The sequence below is a fragment of the Poeciliopsis prolifica genome, unplaced genomic scaffold (assembly GCF_027474105.1).
Source record: "Poeciliopsis prolifica strain line A6 unplaced genomic scaffold, Auburn_PproV2 SCAFFOLD013, whole genome shotgun sequence".
Taxonomy (NCBI): Eukaryota; Metazoa; Chordata; class Actinopteri; order Cyprinodontiformes; family Poeciliidae; genus Poeciliopsis; species Poeciliopsis prolifica.
Window position 1 is genome coordinate 11,968,991 of NW_026562388.1, and position 26,056 is coordinate 11,995,046.

Below are 26,056 nucleotides of genomic sequence, written 5' to 3' on the forward strand. Positions count from 1 at the left end.
AAATGAACACAACTCACACAAGCTATTGTCTGACAGTAATAAGAATTTTATTACAAAATAAATATTTAAATGAAATAAAAATAATGGAACGGGTGAAATATTTCTGCATTCTCATAGATTTTCTTTGATATATGAAAAAGAAAAAAGTCTCACATAATTAACTTGACTGATCAATTCCAATAAGATTCTGCTTCTGAGAACAGATTCAGGAAGTCACCTGTGGAGCAAGACTTAGTGAGTGTTGTCTTACCAGAGGGGAAAAATGCATAAAGGAGACACTTTTCAACCTTGTGATTTTGATAAAGGTGCATCAGTACCACATGACAATGAATGTGATCCAGAAAAAACTATTTAAAAAAGAATGCACTTTTCTGGTTGACCAATTCTTCCAGGCCTCATCCGGAGTTTGGGTCCCGTATTTAATTTGATCACATGTGGTGGATTTGCTTTTCCAGTGTCTTTTTTAGCATGCCTCTTAAAAAAAGAAATAATAAATGGAGGTTGCTGAAACAGTCCTGTAGAGAATTGAATGTAAAGAATTGGATCATAGCATGCTGCAATGGAGTCAATACATCCTACAAACCTTTAGCAATTGATTAAGAAACTGTGACGATAGGGTAGATCTTTAACTAACCACACAGTTTCATGTCTAAGATTAACAACAACGTTGTCAAATAAAATATTTCAATATTGAGCATTATTATATTTTAAACACTAGAGGGAGACCTATCATTGTTGCATGTACAAAGCAGCAGCTGTACATTCAGTCAAAAATAAAACCGCCAATACAAGTCAAAGTGTTTATAATAAGGTTTCGACAAAGGATAACAAACTTTTTAAAGGTTGCTGGTCCAACTATTTTAGCAATAAATATAGAGATTTAACGCATATTACCACCTTTAAATACAGAAAAAAAAACCTGACAACTTAAAATAACTGACACAATAACATCAAGTGGAAGTTTAAAAGTTGAGTCTGTTCTTTTCTACATTGCACTGGCTCCCATGGATGTCCATTGTGTCAGATGTGTAACAGAGAGTGTTTCCACCAATCAATATGCACATCCTGTTGAATCTCGTTATTGCAGACACCCTGTCCGTCAACGGGACAACGTGTCAGCAAACCAACCCAGCTGTTGGAGTCTCTGGCAGTGGACACACAGGTTTTGATAGATGAGTGGAGGAGACTCTTCATGCTGTCACCAGGCTGGAGATAAATAGTCAGCCACACTGCAACAGTAGTTGGGTTGTCGCTAAGTTACCTCCGAGGAATCTGGCACCTACAGGTTAACGAGAGTAAAATATCGCACCTTTATTAACATGATTTCGACAACTAGCTGGTACTTTTTCCTCAGTAAAAAAGTGCATCATTACCTGTCACAGTCTTTTGTTTTTTGTTTCTCCTTTCTCTTCTTTCCTCTTCCTCGTTGCCTTTTCCTACACAATTAAAAAAATAATAATTATCCAAGTTTTCCAGATTCTTTGAAAATTTTTACTACTCATTGTAAAAATTTAGAAGAATAAAATTCTTACCTTCCAACCTTCCTCAAAGGTTTCCGCACTCTGAGGAGAAAGTTTCAATAGATTACTGGAGAACAAATCAAAGTGTGATTTTAGTTAAATACATATGTAGTGAATGTAATTACCAAACTGGTCTCTTAAAAGTTTATATTTGGAGGGTTATTACATATATTTCACAGGGAACCTCAGTCTGGACCATTGGTTTACTTTCTCTCACTATCAGACTGAATGTGATATTGATTTGAGTTCTCAGTCATTCTTCTGATTTATTCATTTTCCAAGAGTTGTACAATAATGTTTACAATTTAAATTACTATTACAATCAAGGTTTGGGTACACATGTACAATTTTATTGCAAGTGTTCTCTTATCCCTATCCCTATTTTGCCACAAATTTTTGGTGAAATGTCTCTTAGCAAGTTGCATCATTTGAACATTCTTTTTGTAGCTTTTTGTATCATGCTGACAATAAAATGTAACCAATCTTCTTGGCTGAAGTTGACATCAATTGAGTTGATGTCAGAAGCCATATCAGTAGGTTCCTTTAATTTCCTCCTGCTTTGTCAGCTCCCAAACCAATTTTGATATTTGTCTTTTGGATCAATGTCCTGTTGGAACTCCCAGTTTCAGTCACATTCAACTCAAGAGTTTCTTAGGATATTCAAGAACAATCGAGGAGCAATCAAAACTCAAGGTTATCATAAACATAAACTGCTGTAACGTGAGTGTCACTGTACAAAGTCGAGCAAATTTAACATTGCCATTGCTGAGAAGATACTGAATGCAAAATAAGCTCCTTACCCAAAACATTACAAATGATCGAAAGAAATAAATAAGCAAAACAATTTCAAAATTCTTTTATTTCACCTACAATCATCAACTAGAGTGAGGAGACATAAACTTAAACAAGTGCTTCAACAGGACAATAAATGTTAAACTGGGTTTTAATTGTATATGCAAGGTAACATTGAGTTTCTGGAATGGCCTGGAAACTCAACATTAGTAAAAATGGTAGAACTACATCTAAAAACTCCAAACTTACCAGAAAATCATTCAAGTTTCACACTCTAATTACTGAGGAATTGAGTGTTAAAAGCTTGGATAGGTAGAAACAGTTAGCCTGATCAACGACCACAGTAGTTTCGTAAGTTAAAATTAGAACATGGCTACATTGTGTACATTTTGTGACAATGTAAAACTGGACTTTGAGAGTTTTTTTTTTTTTTTTTTAGCAATGATACATAATAATCACTTAGGCTTTTTTAAGTACTTCACTTTAGATAGTCACATTGAATTTTTCAGTGTTATTATGCCTTCTTTCCAATTAGATCCCAATATTGTTAATTCAAATGTGAAAGATAACAAGTCTTGATTCTTTGGTTGAGGCCTCTGTGGAAACATCATTGATAACGGTGGTTTTAACAAAATACAAGTAAATAGTAGGAGAAAGTTTGTATTTTTGTACATTTGTGTTTTACGTCATAAATTATGGAAAAAAAATGTTTTGTTCTCTTACCTACATTCACATGTCTTATGCTCCACAAAGGTCATCTCAACATATTCTTCACCTGGTTCAGATGGCCGGATTTTCAACAGCTGTTTAGCACAGTCAGAAGTCAGGGTTATAATAGGATAATACCTTTCAAAAGTCCTTAAACTTTGAAAGATTTTATTATGCCACAACAATAAACATCAATGAAAAGAAAATAAATAATACATGGTTTTCAACATAATTCAACACTGAATTCAGTTGGATTTTGGTGTGGGCTTTGAATAGGGCCTTCCAGCATATAACTATGCTGCAATGTAAATGAATACATTTTAGCTCTGGCTGTTTGGTTGCAGTTGTTGCCGTGGTGGAAGGTGACCATCAACCCCATTATCATGTATTTAACAGTTTTTATCTTTGCCATCTTCTTATTTCTATTCATTTTCCCATCAGCTCTGACCACAGCATGATGGAGCCACCTCTATGTTTTAAGATGTAGAAGATTTTTGAATATCGACCGAAAGGTTGAGATTTGGTTTCATTTTGCAAGAGTTCCTTCATCGACATGCTTCTGTCTCCCAGCATGACATATCATTTATTTTAAGCAGATTAAGTCTGGCGAACGGTTTAATCCTGGGTTTTCTCTAACAATGGCACTCATCTGTACATTCTTTGAGAAAGGCAAAATCTGCAAGGTGAACAACTAGCCGTTGTTCTATTTGAAGGTTCTGATTAATGCACTGGCCTGTGAGTTTATGTGGAAAGACATGCATAAATAAGACTGCGGTCTGGGATTGTTCTTTACATTTTCTGTTTATAAATTAATCTATGTGAGCTCTGTGATCCTTGGGCTATTATTTAAATTTCTCTACATCTATGTACTTAGTGTGTGTTTTTATGTCTTCCTAATGCTAGATATTCACTAATGTTCAAACCTCTGAGGCCTTTATACTATGATTAAATTACACTAATTTGGACTCTATTTACTAATTATGTGATTTCTGGTTTAACAGGATTTGATTATGACATCATATTTTTATTGGCAAAAAAAGAAAAGAAAACCATGCATCATTTCATTACCCTGCAAAAGCAATGCTCAACTTTGTGTTGATCTGTAACCTAAATCCCCTAAAATATATTGAACATATGAAGTTGTGTACAATTCTGTAAAATAATCCAGGAGTATAGACATTTTTGCTGTTTTCTTACCTGCATTGTGACATTTGAAGTTTCAGTGGGATGACACTCTAAGTTCTCATCTCCACAGCAGCCGGCACATCTCACCAGTGGCACACAGGAGGGGCTGTAGATGTGCTCCACCTCCGTCGGGTATTCCTGGACAACCTCTACCAGTTTCTCCATGGTCCGACAGAAGCTGCGACCCCACACCTCTTGAAACATCAGCACTGTTAGCAAGAACAGGAGGATGAGCCACTTTGGAATAACTTTTGGTTCTCATAAAGATGCTGCGTCTGACCATTCAGAGCAAATTCCCAAGCTCTCTAATGAGAGAGAAAATCACTACATGGATTGTAAATAAACTATGCTATTAGATTCTATTTATTTGTTCACAAATAGTATGATTAATTAGTTAAACAGGATAATGACATGCTCATGTGATGTATACAGAGACGTAAAGCCAGATGTGATATACAGTGTATCCTGTTTTCTTATAACAGAAAGAAACATTTGTAGAATGTGCAGTACACTTTCCTGTGGGAGTACATGTGTGAAAGTGTCCTACTTGCTGCGGGGGGAAGAGAAGAACAGGGACGACTATAGCCAAACACAGAAGGAAGAGAAAACAAACACTGGGAACATGGCCATGAACAGAACCCTGCTGGAACTGGAGCTGAGTTGCCCCACAGGCACCTCTGGGACTGCACTGACCCCCAGAGGTCACCAACTGGAGCCTGACACCACAACAGCTGTTTATAAACGCAGACAGGCTGGGAGGAGATGGTTGGGGAAGCATCCATGGTCAAGAGACGAGGCCGTGAACTGTACTGTTGTAATACAATGTTAAGAGACATTTTACTGGCCACTTACAAAACTAAACTAAACTCAATTGTATGTCTTCCACTTTTTTAAACTTTTCACTGCTGCACGTATTCCAGATCCCGGCCTGGAAGCTGTGCAAACCTTTAAGTTGCAGTTTATTTCTCCTTTGGCAGCATTATTTTATAGTGATGTGAGGGAGGGAAAGGATGTGAGGAGAGAAGGTCAGAAGTTGGGTAATCCCTTTTGGCTAAGACAAATTGTGTAGATTCAATTCAAGCTTTCTGACTGGAAGCCAACATTCCTGAACTCTGTCATTAATTTTACATCCCAATAATGTATGGAAAATACAAACGAGTTTGAAATCAGTTTCATTCTCTGAGATCTAACCTCTGCTGTAAATAAACACAATATGGATAAAATAATCCATTGTGAGTATAAGTGTGCCAGGGCGTGTGTAAATACGACAATTTATTTTATAATTTAGAAACTATTTATTTTGTCGACACACTGTTTTCAACTACACTGATAGTTTCAACTTTTTAATTAAAGCTCATGCAATTAACATGATTAATTTCCAGCACTTTGATACATTTTGAAATAAAATGACAAATACTTACCTTCCATGGTGCTATTTGTGTCTGCCGTAGGTAAATTCTGAAAAGAGAAAAAGACATCTAAAAAAATGTAATAGTAAGAACCTCTCAGAAAACATATTTATCATATCATAAAAAGCAAGATTGGACAAAAAACCTTTACAATTGAGAAAACAACAAATGAAACCAGTGTTACTGAGAATAGATAAAAACGTCATATTCAGCCAAATGTGAGAATATGAAGTTAGTTTTAAAAACAGTAATGAAATAGCCTGCTACACTTTTAGAAATGCTGCAAAAAAACATCTCTACATTTGCATCGCATCTATGGAGTATTTTAAAAGCATCTGGTCTGCTGACCTGAGGAAATGAAGCAGTTTATGGGCGGGGCAGCAGTTCAGACTGTTAAAATGAAACATAGCTATTGAGAGACTGCACTGCTGACAAATGAAGCAGCTGCAGCGGATAGAAATGGAAAATTATAATAAGCAAAATAAAGTGTGTTGCAGTGGTCAAATCAACTGGAAAAGGCAACAATTTAACAGTGTCACATGTTGCATTTTATATGACATTAATATCTTCTAACCATGTGTCTAAAAAGACTTCTCTACAGAGGTTGTAGTTAGTATCTTGTTATCATCTTGTAACAATCTCTACAACTTCATCAGTCTAAATACACTGGCATCCACTATAATGTTTGGCTACTTGCTACGTTCTCCTTATGTGGGTCACTTTGGGGTCATAAACTGTTCACACAGATTCCTGACTGCGATCGCATTTAATTAGTAGTATGAATGACCACACTAAAAAAAAATCAAAAATGAGATTTCAGTGAAAATTTAGACTTTAGTACCAAGATTTGCTGTGAATGTAGCCAAGCACAGGCTGGAGAAAGCAGTCAGCAAAACTTTAAAGTGGACTGTATAAAATGAAAGAAAATAATAATGTTTTTGAGAAAAAAACTGTAATAACTGGCAGAAGACAGAGAAAAATGAAAAGATCTAATCATGGAGTCCTGTGGTACCGAGCAGGGGAGGCCACCAGCCGTGACAATAAAACCATTACCTTTTGAATCTTCTATTTGAAAGGTGAGCCAAAAATGACAAAAGTAGCACAAATTCATCTAAGAGTATCAGATTTTTCTTTCAATTTTATTTAACACAGTATCATTATGTAGCCAAATATTGAAAAGGTTAGAAGTTTTTGTCCTCCAGTGGTGACAGCTGGTACTATACGGGCCTAAAATGGGTTGATAGGGGATCTTCTTTTCCTACTCTGGATTGGTTGAATCTTTTTGACAAGCAGCACATCCTCGCTGACATGTTCCACAGTGTGCCCAACTGTTTAGGTTCAAAAACCTGCTTCCTGTGGTGTAAGACTCAGTTCTTTATTTATTTTCCCATTGATGGCTTCCCCCTCCGTCTTGATTTTTTCCCATCATCCCCTGATAAACAGAGTGAATTTGTCATTCGCCTGGGAAAACACAAAACCTCTGCTTGACTCCATCTCAGGAAGGGAAATCTAGGTTTGATAAAACACCCTCCGGCAGAAGTCCAGGACAGGCGGCAGACAACCTGCTTCCGCAATCCTTCGTAATAAAATTGAATTTCATTTTTCTTTCTCTCCAACACAGACCTGATAAAATGCAACAGTCAGTGCAGACTCTGATACATGGAAAAGTGTTATGCAACATCAGGCAGTTGTTTTCACACCATCTGTTCACAGCATAAAATGCATCCTCTTCCTGTTTTGAACCAAAATTAGCTTGTGGATGAGGATGGTATCTGTCAGCACACTGCCACAGTCAGCAACGTGATTTAAGGGGAATGTCCTGATTTGACGATGATGAATTCCACGTCGCACAAATATTCAAGGGATACATTTTAAACTTTTAGTGAGATAAGTAGAAGATGCACCTCCTGCAGGAGGATTACCCACAGTCACCCAGGGTTTCTCCTTTCTGCATTTTGGGAACAGATGAAGCTTCTCGCTCTTTTTCTCAGAGCAGCTCATCATCTGGTCGACATGTACAGCTGTTCCTCTGACAGCAGAGTTGATCCATAGAGTGGCGCCCAACGAACTGTGTCTGCTGCTGCACAAAAACACAGCAGGACACGAGCTTTGCTCTGTGAATATATTTTAAATCTCAGCATGGGAACGTCACAGTGCAGTTTAAGCTATTGTTCAATGTCACTTTCACTCAGTCAAGCACTGATTATTTTCCATTCTCTATAGCAACATCAGAATAAAACAAAACTCTCTCCACCATTAGCTAAGATCTTTTCACTTTTTCTGTCTCTTTTCCATTTTATGAGCTTGCTACACATTACAAAAGCTTCTTGGCTTTGACTCACTTGATCTTCAAGAAGTCAAGGGTTAAACCTTGTCATAACAAGAAAATATCTCTGGTGCCTGTTTGGTTTGAGAATAGAGGAGTATGAGAGAAGCTGCTGCAGTGATGTAAAAAGAAGTTGCCTGAGATGTCTCAAATAGCAATTTCTTCTCCTCATGCACTTAGCAGTATTAACTTTGCGATCAATGGTGACTAGAGGTAGTTTAGCTCTTGTGGAAAAAGCAGGGTTTTATATCAGTAAATTATGAATGATCTTGACAAACAAATCCCACAAGGTAGATCAATTTCTGACTTCACTTTAGTATCTCTTTCATCTCATTTCCCTAATTAGGCTTTTTTTCAAGGAGATTCACTTCTATTTAATTACGTTTAACATGGTCTTGTGTCGTTTTCAGGAATTATTTAGTGAAGTAAAGGTTACACAAATAAACAAATATTAAACTTGGCAGAGTATGTTGTCTAGGTTTGTCTGGATATTTATGAGCATGTGTGCAAATTTGGCTCATTTCTGAACTATTGCAATAGAATCTGCATGAAACAAAAGACTGGATAACACAATCATGCTGAAGACACAAATTGTTTTATACAACATAAATTTCTTGTATATTTTCTACAAAAATAACTATAAAATCCAAGGAATGGTTTCCTGTCCAGAAGCAGGTAAACAAGCAGATAAAATAAAATCAACAGCACAAAACAAATGAAAATTAGGCTCAGCGCTATCCCTAATAATAAAAATGTGCAGTTGTTTATTTTTAACATTAGAAATCTTCTATTCACGTTCCATAATATGTTCACTTAAAATATCTTGAAAAAGGGATTATGCCCATTGAACCTTTCTATATTTTATTAAACTACAACCACAAATTCCAGTTATTACGAAAGAACAACACACACTAACACATATTTGTTCAGCAAAGGGAAGAGGAGATACAACTGCAAAAATGTTTCTGCAAAGTTTTGACTTGGAAGGCCTACATGTATTTGTAAAACAAGTATGCACTACTTTTTGTTTGTCTAACCTCAAAAAAATCCCAAGTTTATGGTTCCCACAAGAAAAAAAAAAAAGAAAAACTTCAATGACAGGAGAAATTTCTACAGAAAATTTAATAAATTACTTCTTAAGTAGTGGCTGTTAAATTGTACAGCAGCTAAAGGAGTTCCCCAAACAGTTAAGAGTTTCTGCTGTACTCATGTGTAACTAGAGGACTCACTTAGTCCCTGAGCTCCAGTCGTCAGGCCACAGAGGCCCAGAACATCATCACTCTCTAGTCCCACACAGCTGAACTGCGTCATCTTTAACCTCCTTGCTTATTCCATCTGTCAGGGAGAGAGTAGCATGCGTAGGGAGCACAACTTAACATGACAGATTTTGCTTAATGCTTCAAGGATATATAAGTTTAGAGGGTCAAGCGGAGGAAGTCAGTTCAACAGCAGGTACAATGGCAATTTGCTGAACAAGATCTGGGTCCAAGCTAAAATAATCAGCATTTTTTAAGATAGCAAAGAATGAAGGGCATCGTGCCATATGCCAATATTACAGGTCTTTCTGTTCTTTCCACTGGATTACAAAATAGTGAGTGTAAGGATGAGGGATGTTTTGTTTGATAACAAGTGGACAACAAGTAGAGTGTTAGATACATTTTTATTGCACTTTTATATATAGTTCAAATGTCTAATCTATTACATAATAAAAGTAATAACTACCAACAAGCAAGAAAGTCATTGAAAATACTGAATATTGCTGTTATTCCCTCAAAAAGGTAAAAGGTATCATGAGGACACCAACTTAAAACTAAGGACAATTTCTCTAAACACACTTGGTGGTTGACAAAATATGAAATTTTCACCACAGCGAAGCCAACAGCATCTTACAATTATTAACACAAATCATTCTGCAAGACCTCGGTTTTCATTGTCAGTGTGATTAAATCCCACTGATTTAACAGTGGTGCTATAATAAGGCTTTGGTTTTTATGCATTTTACTGTGTAAATGCTACATGTTCAAGCCACAAACCCTTACATATTCCAACTTTTAGTGACAAAATGCACTATACAGTCTCTTGTAGCATAACAATTACAGTTGCCCCAATTCCTGCCTTATTATTTGATTGCTCTGACTTTTAAATAAATTACTTCAGAGATGTCAGGTCACCAGGCTGAGTGGGCTTTTTATCAGTTTAAACCAAAACAAGGTTCACATCAGCAGAACTGTTTACTTTAATAATGAGGAAAAGCAGACTGGCAGAGATTTGGGAAAATCCCCTCATCAGTTCTCAAGACTTGGGCTAAAAATGACTTAAGCAAATAATAGATCCTGCATTTATATATATTAATTTATGAACATACATACACACACACATATATATATATATATATATATATATATATATATATATAAAAAGAGAGAGAGAGAGAGAGAGAGAGAGAGAGAGAGAGCAAAAGAAAGATAAATATATATACCATACATATAGGACTTCAGCATGTTAATTTAGATGATTTAATTACAATTTCATCACAATTAATCAAATTCTTTTTGAATAAAGGTTTCAGAACTTCTGGATTTGCACACTTTTTTGGTACACCCATACTCTTACCCTTGAGCCCCGGCTGTGTTAACAATTCAAGGCTAAAATAGCTTTTTTAAAATAGATAAAGTATCATGAGGGATTCCTGAAACATTTGAACGTTGAATTGGAATCACAGCACGTTCCACTAATCTAATCGTTAAATTACCTAAATAACAGATTATAGACAATAAATATGTTTGTAGTTGATCTCATATGTCTGTTTATTCAATAATTTAGCAGCATAAAGATTTTTTTAATATAACATTTATTTGTAATATTGATATATAGTTAGTGATTGATTAATCACAGACAAATAGATTTAAGGAATTTATTTTTTCTGCTACAAAGCAGCGTCCTGAAGTCATTTTTGCAAATTGATTATTGGTTCCTTCTTGCAACTATTGCCCTGGCTAGCACATTGACAAATCATTCATATCAAGGACCATCACTGACTCAGATAAAGTGGCTCATTGTTCAGATATCTCTGTCATTTTAATAAATCATTCTTAAAAAGGATGGCACATCGGAACATGTTCTTAGTCTTATGATAGGATGAAACTTAACCCGTAAAACCACAGAAAAAGTGGACACAACACCACTCCAATGCTACTCTTCCATCTGCCACCGCGATCCAGCTTAGGTACATCAACAACAAAATCCACAGCAGCATTTCTCAGGCCTCACATGCAGCTTGAAGAAAACAAAGCATATTTTCCACCCCTACTAAGGAAAAGCAGGCACTGTTTTGTATACACGAGGCAGGTGAACCTAAAACATCAGGAGTGACATTACCCAGTCGGGTCTGCAAAGTGGTCAGGTCAGAGCTCATGATCAGGGGCCACTTTTAAGTTACCAACAAACTTCAAACCAGAACACATGAACGTTCACAACAATCATTCCAGAAATCAGGGTGAGGAGAGGATTACTGAATCTGGACTTGTTTCACACGCTATGAAAAAGGCACATTGATGTGTTATGAGGCAGATTCCCAGATCCTAAAGCAGTAATTTGGAGATCCACATAATGCATCAGGTGTGTTTGCGGCATGTCAGTGACTTGATGCATTCAGTTGGATTTTCTTGAGAAGAAAACTTCCAAACAATTTGAATAACAAATATAACTTGACTGCACTATTTTAAAATGATCTAATTGAAATGTATTAGCAGCTCATTTTAAAAGGGGCTTAAGAGAATATTTGTTGTGAACCGACACAATATAAATACACTAAAATTAACTTAAATAAAAACCTGGCATCATGCAAATCACTGGGTAGAGTCTCCACCCAAGTCTCAAGTCTTCACTATTTTACACAGATCCTCTTCCAGGATTTATCTGTATTTAGCCCCGTCCATCTTCTCATTAACTCTCACAGGCTAGTTTTTTAAAGTAGGAACAGCGTGTTCAGGGTTAGTGCAGGGTTAGTTCTTTTTTGCCACACAGGCCATAAAGTTCAATTTTAGTTTCTTTTGACCAGAACATCTTCTTCCACATGCTTCCTCTATTTGGATAATGGCAAACACGTAGCTGAAGTTCTTCTTGCAACTTTTCCAAAAAATGGAGGGTGGCAACAGTTGTACTGTTCATAAATCCCGCTAAGCTCTGGATCTCGGTAGCTCCTCCATGATTATTATAGTCCTGTCGGCTTACAAACTTATTTTCTAGTTATGTGATTTGCACCAGATTTTATTCATGGCTAACAGAACAAATATTCATGCATGCCACATTTTGTAGATTTTTATTCTATTTTATTCTATTTATTTAACTTTGTATTTTGGAATTTCATTTTGAAATATTAATTACTTTGTGTTGATCTAAAACACAAAATCACAATGACAGTAAAGAAAGTTGAAGGAGTATGGGTACCTTTGCAAAGTAATCAATTTAAGACTGATAATCTAAGAGAGTTTCTTACACTCTTTAAAAGTTAATTTATCTTCAACAGGGAGTTTTCTCACTATAAGGGCAGGTATGCTTTCTCTGCTTTTCAAAATAACACACGCTGAAAATAAGGTCAACAGACATGGAGGAGGTAAAGGTCCATATCGATGTTGATTTAATTAAATACAGCTTCCTTAGTGTAAGTTCATTAATGAATGCACAGATGTTTCCCCAAAGACATAGACACAAACAGACACAACCACTGTGTAAATGGTGCACTCATACACAGACACACACACACACACATTCACACACTACACAAGTCCTAAGATAAGACTGACCGGTGGTAATTGTGGTCCCTATTACAGTAAAACGCTTTTCTGTAAACCACAGTAAATTACATCCAGATGAGAGATTAAAGCTTGCTGAGTAGACGGCTGCCCCGAGCATCACCACTCCTCTTCCTCCTCCAAAGCAGAAGGAAGGAGAAATCCATATTTCCTGATTGCAATTGCAACTGTCCCCTGGGCCAGGAAATTACAACTGGAGAGAAATACCCCAACAATGCAAATAAAAGCACCATCAGTCAGCGAATCACTACAACTTTGTGAGCACACTTTGACCAAGAACGATGGGCAAGAGAACAAAACACAAGGAGTATATCAATTTTAAATGTTTGACAGACAGAAAAAAGGTTTAAGTATTTTATTATGTTTAAAGTCATCATAGACACATCTGAAATGTTGATTTTATAACATCCAGAGCTACAACAGACAGGCTAAACATGAACATATGTGGAAAAATATGAATGGTAACAATTGTATTTGAGACATAAAAGATCAGTGTCCAGTATTAATTTTCTTCTAATGTCAAGGAAACACCTGTGCAACATCATGCACTTGCATACACAAGGACCACACCTTTATCAGTAATGGCTCCCTTATCCAGGACTGAAATTAAGAGTTTGTGGATCTCTGGCCTAGAGACAATTTTGGTGCCACACTGAAAGTTAGGCTAACGTCAACATCAAACTTGTCAGGCCTTGTCCACATGAGGACAGTTTTTTACAAAACTATATTTGTGTTTGGATTTTCAACAATATATTATTTCTGGAATTGCTTTTTCCACATATAAACCAGAATATTATGTTAACTGACATAATAATTAGGTGTCTGATCAGAGGCAACTACGTCTCCCCAAGACAGAAGAAAATCTTTGGATTTCTAAAGGTTTTTCTAATTTGACAGAGGCATCGAAGATGGTACATTTCTGTACTTTTACAGGTTTTCTGGTCAATCAACTGATCGCCACTTTTTAATAAAGTAATGACATCTCTCTATTACAGATAAGGCAACTAGTACTGATAATAGCTTCACAAAACTTCAAAAAATCTGAACTATTCCCCTCAGAGGCTGTGGCCAGTCAGTATCTTATCTGCAGCAGACATGGTTGGCTCTAGGATCTTTGTGGAATCAAAGAAGGTGTTGTGAAGTTGTGGAATGACTTGACATGGAGACATGAAACTAACCCTTCCTTTCAGATGTCTCCAACCTCGCATGTCAGCTCAGAGGCATAACAATTGAGGTTACACTACAACTTCTTAATGCCATCTTAGTTCTTTAAAAAAATTCACCTCGACAACAAGAAGACGTTTCAGACAAGTGTTGGAACCCAAAATTGTGCATTTTTGCCTTTCTAAATTAACACCAATCTTACAATTCCTAAAAAGGCTTTTCCCTGATAACTCACAATTATTGAATTGAAACTTCTGGTGTAAAACATGTATGTCAAGTAGCTGTCCTGCTGGACTTTTTAAAATTTAAAATAGGAGTTTATTCCTATATATGGAGAAATGATGCATGGAACGTGTTAAAACACTTGAGAATGGAGTTGGTCTAGTCCACTTTGTCTTGGCACCACTCTGATTAGCCATTAGCTAGAAAACTAATCTCTGTTTCAACAAAGTAAATACACCAGACAGGTATCTACTTCAGAAAAGATACTGGGTAGTCATAACCTCTCAACTCCCACTGCAAAAGCATCTAAACCATCCTTTTAAGCTTATCCCTCCTATCTTTTGGTCAGATATGGAACAGGCGTTGCGGGTGCAATGATGAATGTAATGCTCAGAAACAATCTAATGTTATCTGGTTTGTATGGTTTTATCATAGAAAAAAAATAATTGCCTCCATTTTTGGTCAGAAATTTAGAACAAGCTTCCTTTCTAATGAGATTAAGCTAATGGTTAGGCAAAACCAAATAGCTTTTGGTACTTGTGGTTTTGTCATGTAGGAGTGGCAGAAAAACATACCAGAGATGCTTACAAACTCTATCCTCAACTAAAATTCCTATCACACCAAAGCAGGTTATCATCTGTGCCAAACCCAATGGACTAAAGGAAGTCAGGTTTGGAACTGCTGACGTACCATTTTCTTAGCCCTCTTGCACACAACCATAAAATAAAGGAGGTAATTTACACCAAACACTACAGATGAACTATAAACTAACGAAAATTTGTCAGAAGCAACAGACACTGAAGATTTTAGAAAAACTCACCTGTATTCAATCTGCAATAGAGATATGATCTGGAATGTATCTTCTACCTACACACCTGCGATTTAGCAAATGTACAAGTATTCATACAGCATGTGGTTTACACAGGAATAATACAAGTAATTGGAATGCACAAATACACACTAACTTATTGGACAGCTCATGTAAAAAGGTGAGCAAGAGGTCACTATTGTTCAGATAGGAAACCCAGATGCTTCCACCCTCAGTCTGGGGCAGTAATACCGTAACAAATCAGCAAGCGTGTTCACAGAGCGTAGCTATCAATGAAAATCTGACCCGGATTTAAGAGCTTCATGTATTTTATTGATGCTTAATTTTGGACTAGTGCTTTTATGTTTATTGCTGTGAACTCAATGACCAAAGCGTGCTTAGATTGACTAAGACAATGGTATCTGTACGACAGTGTGTCTCTTGGCCAGGTCTCACTCCAAAAGTTGAGATTTCATCTCAATGGAAATCCAATAAAATAATGATTAAATGAATCATTATCAAATAATTAATTAATTTTATAAACTGACCCTGATGGTACAATGAGTGTCTAATATTAGATTTTATCAGATTCTGTGCAGTATTTTTACATGAATGGATTGCATTTGGAGGAACTAGCTTGATATGAATTGAAACAAAGCCTATGTGACTGAATATTTATTGGATCTATTGTAATTTGAATCCATGTAAATTAATTTGATCTGGATTGAATGTAAGTAAATTGAACTGAAAAAAAAAATCTTCACTGAAGGGAGGGTTTGGTAAACACTTTCTGGCAAAACCTTTTCTCGAGGATCCAAAAACAATTCTCAGTCTATTTTGCATATAAGCTCAGTACAGCGGGCTGCACAGTGGCACAGTAGGTAGCACTGTTGCCTTGCAGCAAGAATGTCCTGAGTTTGATTCCTGCCACGGGAAACTCTTTCTACAGGGAGTTTGCATGTTCTCCCTGTGCATGCGTGGGTCACTCTAAATTCTCCCAAGGTGTGAGTGTGTGTGTGCATGGTTGTTTGTCCTGCCTGTCTCTTTGTTGGCCAGCCCAGACTGGCGACCTGTCCAGGGTGTACCCAGTCTCTCGCTTGAAATGTTCACTGGAGATAGGCACCAGCACCCCTCCTGACCCCTCTAGGGACAAGGGTGTACAGAAAATAGATGGATGTAATGCGACATCCATCCATTCATTACCTCATTACAGCATGAAACACATCAATGGAAAGGAGATAAGGAGGCATCACAATCAGATGCCTAAACCACAACTGCCCTCCTCCATAAAACATCAAAAAGATACAAAAATAAAAACAAAAAAATAAATAAAAATTAACACAAAATATAACTAAGAAAATCAGAATTACAATCAGAGTAACCAGAAGGAAAGGTTTAGCGCATACACAATAAAACTACACACAAAAAATTAAGAGTTCCACCGAGTAAAAACCACATCACTTCCAGGTCGTAATCCCTTGTAATCTGATTTGAAAAAAATTTATTTGGTGGCAATAAAAAATCCGATCTCTAAAAAGGCTCCATAAAGTAAAAATGAGTCCCAAGGTTCAAAATAGAAAAGTAAGAACACACATTCAGAAACACTGAAATATGTAAGCAATGAATCCGTTGCACTACAAAATTATGAAACAGCAAAAAACCCACCCTCTTTTGGCCACTCTGTGTTTCAGAGCGGACACAAGTGATCTCTTTATTTGCAAAGCTGCTGATAGATATTCCAGCTGTGAATGTCATTAAAAAAAAAGGATATTATTTATTAGTGACGCATTTTTAAGCGTGGGAAATTCATGAAAGTTGTTGAATTTCTAACTTTTGGGGGTTTTATAGATGGTGTTTGCAGCAAAGAAAGAGAGGTGAGGAAATGCTCCTTCACTAATAAGCAGTAAAATACATTTGTAGGGTTAAAGAAGTATCCAGATTTAGGACTAGCTCTGTGTGATCTGACAGATTAGATGTTGAATTGCAGAGATTGCACTGTTTACACTTGCCATCAGTCTTATGGGCAGCAGGGGGCATTTAACCTGCTACAAACTGGGGCCCCTGTGCTTTGTCATTCATGTTTTGACTAAGCAAGCCATGAGCTGATTATACGGATTAGAGGAAATGCGGGAATACCACATGTTTTCTACCAAGTTTCAACTTAACAACAGCTGCAAAGTGTCCAGCTTGGAAAACTGTTAGGACATGAATCTTTCACAGACCTTTAAAGCTTCTCTGAGTCAATACTTCAGAATGCAGGCTGCAGAGTGGTAAAGTCTGCTGATTCAACAGGCTTCAGCGGTGTGTGAAGTGTGACAGTGGGAGTAAATGGATGAGAAAAGGAACTGAATTTGCATTAAACATGAGATGCATCAGAGACAACTGCCACGCCGGATGGAAATCAGAGACTGAAAAGGTTCAAGAGCTGGAGCTCTATATGGCACAAGTCCCACTGTCCAATGACATGTCTCTCGAGTATCTGTGACACAACGCAGGCTTGTTAAAGAGTGCCCACTCTAGTGTCGGGTTCACTTTGCTCAAGCAGATTTTCATTAAGAGACCACCAGGCGATGCCAGAAAACAGGAGACAGATAAGCTTTGTACTGCCTGACAGAAATACCTCAAATACTTCTCATCTCGATTCTGTACTTAATACTACCTTTTACAATTAAAATGTACAGAAACATGAACATGGGCGGTGAAGGGGGGTGCCTCACACTTTGAGACAGCTCTGCAGGATCTCGTATTATCCAGCTACAATAGAACATAACATTAAAATGCATTCCAAAAGAAACAGAAACCAATATGTCTCCACACCGAAATAAATCACACAGAATGAGAACAATCCATGTCAGTGAAACTAGTGTTTGAAGAAAGCGTCTGTAATTATGAGCTTAGTGTTTTCCCAAATGTACACGTAACAGTGAGTCACTTTGCATCATGTGCTGCTGCAGATGAATGATTATGTGGTTTGTCGTGTTTCACCTTGTGAATGAATGAGCTGAATGGCGCTCATTTAAAAGTTACTCAAACCACAAATTAGTGTACCTTGTCATCAGGAATGACTAAAAGTTGATTTATCAGATCAGAATTTTTTCTTCCATTCATTTAAAGCTTTCGAAAACTCCTTATTGTAAAATGAATGCATCAATCAGTAGCATGTTTGATGGACTTGTTTTAAGCTTTGGTGGATAAGTGGGGATCATCTTCTGTTTGATTCAGGACTGCCATTTCTACTAAAGAACTTGGAGGAATTTCCTGTTTTATCGGTTTTGATCCTCAGATCATTTGTCTTAGAAAACTGGAAATTAGCTTAGACTAGGAAACAATGTGATTGGTCCATTTGTAAGAAAAGCCTTTCTAAATTTAAAAGTCATGTTGACAGACATAAATTCTAGTAGTTAAAGATTGAAAACTGTTTCTATCTGAGCTAGGAAATTGCACAAAAATCAGCAACCAACTTCCCTGCCTTCTTCCAAAGGGTGCCTCAAAAATGTTTTTAAAGGGAGGGCAGCCAGATGGAGGTCATTGATACTCCTGGGGTGGCACACCAAAACCACAAGCCCAAAAAAGTAGTGGTGGGTGAGGGGCAGAAAATTTATAGGGGAGGTATTCATCGCCCATCCTTCCCAACTCACCAAAATCAGATCAAGACAAAATGCAATAAAGAAAACAACAAAGTGATTAAACAGACACAAAAGGATAACATATAGACATCATAAAAGTAGGTTTGTTTGCAAACAAATTGCAAACGACCATTTAATATGAACAGTACCTTGATTATGTGTATGGGGTCAAAATAAGTGCTACAAGGTCAGTTGAAGAGATCAAAGAGTCATTCCTCTCTACAAATCCTCTCAAGTTGAGTGGAGCAAAGAGATTTTTAGGCTTTTCTGATTTGTTCAATTGGATTTCAGTTTTAATTCTGGCAGCAATCTCTAAAGGCAACTCTGCTGTCATAATTGTCTGCTTTGAGTTTGTCATGTTGGAAGGCCAACAGACAATTATTTAGGCTTTACTGGTTGGTAACTGTGAGACTCTATAGAGTTTGATTCCAAAACAATAGTCTGTGAATTTAGCTCACCGCAAGCAAGATAAAATCAAGTTGCAAAATCCAGGATGCAACACTAAGTGTCATATTGGCAGTTTTGTGTAGATATAATATAATATAATATAATATAATATAATATAATATAATATAATATAATATAATATAATATAATAAGGAAATAATTGCGGGTTATGAATGCTTTCTGGTGCCACTGTAAATTAAACATGGTATTCTCAGACCACTTCAACAATAAGCCCCAGGCTATTTTGGTAAAAGGAATGAAAAAAAAAATGGGTTTCCTTGGTTTACTTTACCTTATCACAAATTTTCAAAACTGTAGTCAGTGATAGCAAAGAAAGAAAAGACCAAAAACAACGTGAGCAGCGATGGCTTAGATCTGACTCCAATTACCAATTAGGCGATATGATCAACAACTGAAAAATCAAGCAGAATAGTAGCACATCTGAAAAAGAAAGTCAGTGATGTGCTGGTATGCTTAATTTAAAGTGGGCACCAAAATGTTGTTCTGCTAAAGGCCTCATAAAACCTTGGACCGGCTTTGGTCATCACTAACTTATTCATTTCATAGTCATATTTTAAGAAAAACTAGTCTAAAATATCAAACAATGGCTATAATATTCTACAAAACATAAAAAAATATGAGTAACTTTCTATTTTTGTTCATATGAATGTGAACGTAGAGTCAATTCACAAATTACGAACAAAAGAAAACTTATGTTTCACAAATATTGCAGTTAAAAGGTAAAAAAAAAAAAAAAGAAAAAGAAAAAAATAATAAAAAATGTCTGCGTGTGAAGTGTGAAACAGCATACCTGTGCAGGTGAGAGGAGCAGGTAAAGCGCCACCACACACCAGAGAACAAAACTCGGTGGCATTTCGCGGTGTTTGCGCAGAGAGAGAGAGATTGAAGTGCCCAGGCGCGAACTTTTACTCAGTTTTAGAAATGAATAAACTGAAGGGAATAATATTAATGAAAAAAGGCGTGGTCAGTCAGGTTAGAAAAACGATGCTGAACGGGATTTCCCGAGTCATCTGCTCCAGTCCGAGCGGTGAGAGTGAGCGAAGTCACGTAGCTCCGCTGCTGCCGGCTGTAACCTGATGAAGTTTGCCCTCACTAATGAAAAAGGCCCCAGGGACCCGGAGAAAGTGCTGGAGTCAAAAGCGATTCAATCCCTTAGGATCTGCACTTAAAGCCAGAGCTTAAAGAAATAAAACACATCTATAAAGTGGTTCAAGCTGCGAGTCACAATGTGAAAGGACGATTAAAACAGAGCAAAAAAAAAAAAAAAAAAAATCCCCGAGCAAAGTGAAAACAACAATATGGTTCAGTCCAAAGTCTTTGTAAAAGAAGAGCCGCTCCGGAAGCAAATAGTAAGTTGTGGACTGAAAGTTTCAGTTTCTGGTCTCGCCCTGAGCTCCAGCCGGCTAAAAGAAACACTTGAGTCTAATTTCCCCGCACCACCTTTTTATTGGACATTTAAATCTCCTCCCCTTCCCTGTCCTCCCTCTGTGTCCTCCTGAGAGTCAACTGAGACTTTACAGCATCTTTCAGCCACAGCCTGCTCATTTATACCGTCACTGCAGCATATTCTTTTTTTAACGTGTGGTGATGCGCATGGGATTTACTGTACAGACTGCTCACCAATAACTGCGTAGTCTGTTGTGGGTTATTTTGCTGACCCGTTATGTCTCAGATATCCCGACGAGTTAGTTGGGTTGATTCAACAAAATAGGGCTGAATTATGAATTTGATCCAACATAATTGATTAGGTCTTCAACAACAAAACAAAAGGCTAAAGTGATTAAAGGTTTCAAAAAAGTGTTGAAACAAACATCTCATTACCTTGATTATGAAAAAGATTACTTTAAAATTAACATCTTGATACATTTTTTATCCACTTCACTCATTCAGAGAGCCATATATGGTTCACTTTAGAGTGGTCAACTATAACAGTTTGGTTTTGGAAGAAGCAGGAATACCCAGAGAAATTCAATCGATCACCTTCTTGCTTACAGTTTTCAGCTTTTATAATCAGAGAGTGGTCATATTGGAGCCCAGAACCATTTCAGTCACTTTGAAATCTGTGTGCTGAAGTCGGGCTACATCAAATTCATGCAAGATAGTGGGCTCTTGAATCTTGCTTCTCTGTATGTGAGCTTCTCATATAATCAAAGCTCTTCTCCAACACTGTAAAAAAGGAACCTCAGGGGTTATCACATTAACAAAAGAATATCATGTACTGTTAACTAATTGCATGTTTGAGCCAAAAACATGATACAATCATGTTGCAAACAAGATATTCCACAACTTCAACGTTTATAAAATTGAATCATGTTGAGCGAACATGATTCATTATAGTCAGACCGATCCTATGCTGAAGACCACGAGTGAGATCACGCGATATCACGCAAGTTCACGCAAGATTACGGGAAATCACGGGATATCACGCGAGAATACGCAAGACAATCGGTTTTTTCTCGCAAATGGAATAAAATGTATTCAAGGTGGGATAACGTGATTCAATTACGTCAGCTAGATCTTCCGCCAAAAAAAAAAGAACGTCGGGGCGTAACATTAACAAAAAAATATCATGTACCTTTCACACAATAATGTTGGGTTTGAAGCGAAAACGTGATAAAATCATGTTGGATAAACAAGATATTTCACGACTTCACATTTATAAAATTGAATCATGTTGAGCGAACATGATTCATTATAGTTAGACTGATATTGTGCTGAGGACAACGAGTGAGATCACGGGATATCACGCGAGAACACGCGAGACAATCGGTTTTTTCTCTCAACTGAACTAACGTGATTGAATGACGTTATCTCAACTTGAATACATCTAATTCCTCAAGCTCCCAGGCCTCTACCAGAGGCCTGGGAGCTTGAGGGTCCTGCGCAGTCTTGGCTGTGCCAAGATATATATATATATATATATATATATATATATATATATATATATATATATATATATATATATATATTTTTTTTTTAAAAAATATATATATATATATATATATATATATATATATATATATATATATATATGTTTTTTTTATTTTATTTTATTCAATATCAATATTTGTCAAAGTTAATCTAATAAAAAAAAACACAGTGACGTCAGTTCCAAAGCGCTATTGTGTCAGACTCATCTCCGCTGAAGAGGATCCAGCGACATCAAGAGATTACGGAAAATCACGCGAGATAACTGGCTCGCACCTTGTTGGGTTTTTTCAAGGGCAGAGGGGAGATTCCTGGCGTGCATCTACTTAATTTGAAGAAGGTAAGAGTCAAACTATTTTCATCTAAATCCATATAAAAATATGTAACTTAAAATTTCTCTACCATTTGCACCATTTTCTACTTGTTCCATACTTGTGTCACATTATTTCATGTTCTGTAGATTAAGTCGGTTAGGTTAAGGCAGATAGCTTTTTGTTTACATTTATCGCCGCACCATGTTAGGTACATTCTGTGCGAAAAAACTCTGCAGAGCCATATGTAGTGTAAGGGTCACAAAGCTGCTGCCAGAGACACAAATGGACCCCGGAAATGTCACAGTTTTGCTCCTCCTGAGCTCCCTGGAGGTTTAGTGGATTTTTAACACACTGATCTAACATCAGTCTATTTCTAACTATTTTAATTCTATTCAGTAATGTTACTATGGAGGTAAATGTAGATACACACACACACACTTTGGTACCTTCTATCATCATCGAGATTCTTAATTAATTATGGTATAAAAAGTCCTACATTTCAGTCGGTGAAACCTGCAGAAAGCATTGCTTTCTGAGCTTTGTTAAATGTTCCTAAAAATACCTGTTAGTTATGGATTTCTTGTATATTTTGTCAGGCTAAAACTCTCAATGGATTATCCATTATTACAGACTTGAGCTTTCTATTTTTTTTCTTTAAAATACATATTCCTCTGCTGTAAAGATGTTGGGGTTTTTTGGACTCTTCTTTGTTGTCCCCAAATAATTGTAGCTCAGAAACAATATTGAAGTTCATTGGTTTAATTTTGAAATGTTGATGTTTTTTGTGTTGATTGTTTGTGCTCATTTTGACCTTTGTTACTATTGCTTCTACCATGTTCAATTCACCATTGTTCTGCACATATGTGCTTGCATACAAGTGTCCAGTGGTTATATTCATGAGGCATTCAAGGGACTTGTACTAAAAGATACAACTCAGTTCAGTATGAATTGCATATTTTAATGGCTGAAAATATATCTGATCTCTTTCAGAACATCACCTGTCTGTAATCCACCTGCGTAAGTACTGGTCAAGGGGCTCATCGGCTATCAAGTTATAGATTTCAGTGGCTAATAGTAAGTTTTGCCAGATCTAAAGTGACTGAATGTAGTGTTAGAGAGCTTATAGAGCTAGAGTTCAGCTAAACATTTATTTGGCCAGTCTGTTTTATTTGTCTTTATTTGCGTGGGGATGTGGAAATGTAAGGAGTGTAGTCTCTCTCTGTCTCGTAGATATGACCTGTTAAAACATTTTACACTTAAACACCGGCATATGAGACGTTATCCATGCCCACACATAGACTGTCCATGTACTTGTAAGACATGGAATGCTTTGCATATTCATTTAAGTAGAAGGATATAGACTGTGTTGACCATTCTGTACTTTTCACATATTTCTTTGGTGATATATTCATGTCTTATTTAAACATCTAACTGAAGCTGTTAGATGTTTAAATGAGATGTTAAACTCCATTTTAGTCATGGCATAATGAAGGGATACTAACAATTTTAAATATCTTTCAAATAGACTGCAAGCCACTGATCACTTTTGTTGTCACTTCCTTTGAATGTAGCTATGTTTTCAAGTGTGTGAACCTATACTGCTGGAGTTTTGAGATTGTTCTCATTGTTTTTTGATCTGCATATTTAGGAAGACACTGCTGAGGTCAGACGAGAGTGCATCCTCAAATGTCTGTGTGTACCTAAATGAAGATCCAGAGAAGCTGGTGAGGGAGTACATGGTATGTTAAATTCTCTTTGTGTTTACAATAGAACTCCTAAGAGTTGTTAAAATACTTTCACCAACTAAGGTCCATGAGTGACTCAATCAATGTCAGTCTTAATTTATTTATTTAATTACATGTGAATTGTCTCTCCCCAATACCCTTCCCTAACTCCCTTAGGACGTTGATGAATGCGCAGAAATGGCCAAAGCCGAGGCTGTCCTCGGAATCGTCATTTGAGCAGAGGGTGCAGAGGCTGCCGATGCACATCTGGATGTTGGGATTGTCCTGGAGGAGGTGGAAGTTATGAACAGCTTGGGCAGTGTATCTTCTGCAATAGTGATGCTGCTGGGACTAATCTATGCACTAAACTTGAGCTACCCTCAAGTTTAGTGCGATCAGCACTCAACTTGCTCAGTAACTCAAGCATACCTTTGAAGTAATACAGAAAATAATAATGAAATTGGATGGAAAGAACTTATCAAAGAAAGCACAAGTTCTCAATATGAAACTCGCTGCTAAGTTGAGCAAAGTTTCACATGGAAAATGAGTGTTTAAAGTCTGCAGTAGAAAAGATTTATATTGTTACAGTTCTCTAAGTTGAGCAACTATACTGACATGTTTTATGTTGTAAAGAATTGGCTGGGAGATGAGACTGTAACCTTTTTGTAGTTGTTTTTTTATTTCAATGTCAACTCAGCTGTGTTTTGTGCTGTGTAAAAAAACGATGTATAACAATTCTGAAAATACAATTGTGTTGTACCTTTTCTAATTGTTGAGTGTTCTTCCACTTTCACCTAGTGCTATCTTAAAATGCTTGATTAACGCTTGAAAATATGTCTTTGAATTAACGTCATAAAATAATGGAAAGGATTACCAAACGATTAACTAGCTGTCTTTTAGCATGAAGCATATATTTGTTGAGCTAACTTGCTTTTAGTGAGTTGGACCTACTGAATCAGGTAGTGTGAAGGTACCACTGTAAAATAAGGTGGTTTCAACTAGATTTACATTCATCTTAATGAAGTTACATCAATGATTTGGTCCTAAACATTGCAGATTAGTTGGGCGGGCTGTATTGCACTACACTGGGTCATGCTATAGTAACTGAGTTAAAGGAACCTTTAAAACATATGTTGAGCCAACACATTTCATTTGAATTTGAATAACCTTAATGAATGGAGTTGAGCCAACTCATTTGATTTACAATCATCCATTGCCTTACCATAATTCTGGTTAAGCCAACATATTTGGTTTAAAATTAGAACAACCTTAATGAATTATGTTTTGCCAACTCATTTTATTTATATAAGAATAACCACAATATATTACGTTGAGCCAACATGTTTGATTTAGAATCACCCATTGAATCACCATTGTAACAAGTGGAGCCAACACATTTGCTTTACATTGGAATAATCTTAATAAATTAGGTTGACCTAACACATTTGCTTTAAATAGGAGTAACACAAGTACATGGTGCTGAAATAAAGCAAAGTAATCAGGTGGAAATCCTTTCCATAATTTTTTTATGTTCATCCAATGACTTATTTTTTTCAGTGAAAGACAAAAGCAGTCTTTTTTGCTGTGCGATTGTAATTTATGTATTTATTTGAAAATTGTCAGTGTTCCAAGTCTTTAACGAGATATTTTCAAATCTTCTGAGTTTGTGTGAAACATTTTTGTATGAAATGTCCAAGAGAAGGATCCTCATTAGAATCAGCAGTCTTTTTAGAAAAGCTTATTGTTTTCACAACACTCCTCTCTTTTTTACAGTGTCTTTGTATTTTTTAAAAAAAATTTTTTATTTATTTATTTTTTTACCAAAAATATCTTAAAAAGTTTCTCCAAAATATCAGCAGTTCACTAAAAATCACTTTGATAAATTTGGTTGTGCATTAATCCAGAATCAGAAAGAATATTGTTCAAAATGGTGGTCTGTGAACAGACCAAGGACCGAGTCTCTTCTCGGTCACAATGTTTGGTTGAAAACACTCAATTCCTGCTGCAATAGCATAAACCCACAAGTTGGGCAAAAGACATAACTGCAG

General features: G+C 36.5%; 1 protein-coding gene and 1 long non-coding RNA gene across 2 annotated transcripts; one reads left to right on the forward strand and one right to left on the reverse strand.

Moving 5' to 3' along the window:
• Positions 1-23: 23 nt before the first annotated feature.
• Positions 24-20,261, reverse strand: pgfb (placental growth factor b). The gene is made up of 7 exons (XM_055038918.1): positions 19,833-20,261; positions 5,627-5,663; positions 4,218-4,414; positions 3,036-3,115; positions 1,533-1,562; positions 1,374-1,436; positions 24-1,279 (listed from the first exon to the last, which is right to left on the reverse strand). Exons 1-7 carry the CDS (start codon positions 19,893-19,895, stop codon positions 1,258-1,260), a joined length of 492 nt encoding a protein of 163 aa, XP_054894893.1. The 5' UTR covers positions 19,896-20,261; the 3' UTR covers positions 24-1,257.
• A 1,933-nt stretch (positions 20,262-22,194) lies between these two features.
• Positions 22,195-24,646, forward strand: LOC129365608 (uncharacterized). Its single transcript, XR_008606542.1, has 4 exons — positions 22,195-22,310; positions 23,275-23,358; positions 23,933-24,023; positions 24,186-24,646. It is a non-coding gene; the product is annotated as an uncharacterized LOC129365608 (long non-coding RNA).
• The last annotated feature ends 1,410 nt before the right edge of the window (positions 24,647-26,056 follow it).

Coding starts and splice junctions, on each gene's coding strand:
- pgfb (XM_055038918.1), bottom strand. CDS start 19,895: ATGCCACCGAGTTTTGTTCTCTGGTGTGTGGTGGCGCTTTACCTGCTC. Junction 4,415..5,626: donor CACAAATAGCACCATGGAAG/GTAAGTATTTGT, acceptor TCTTGCTAACAG/TGCTGATGTTTCAAGAGGTG. Junction 1,563..3,035: donor CATAAGACATGTGAATGTAG/GTAAGAGAACAA, acceptor CTTTCTCCTCAG/AGTGCGGAAACCTTTGAGGA.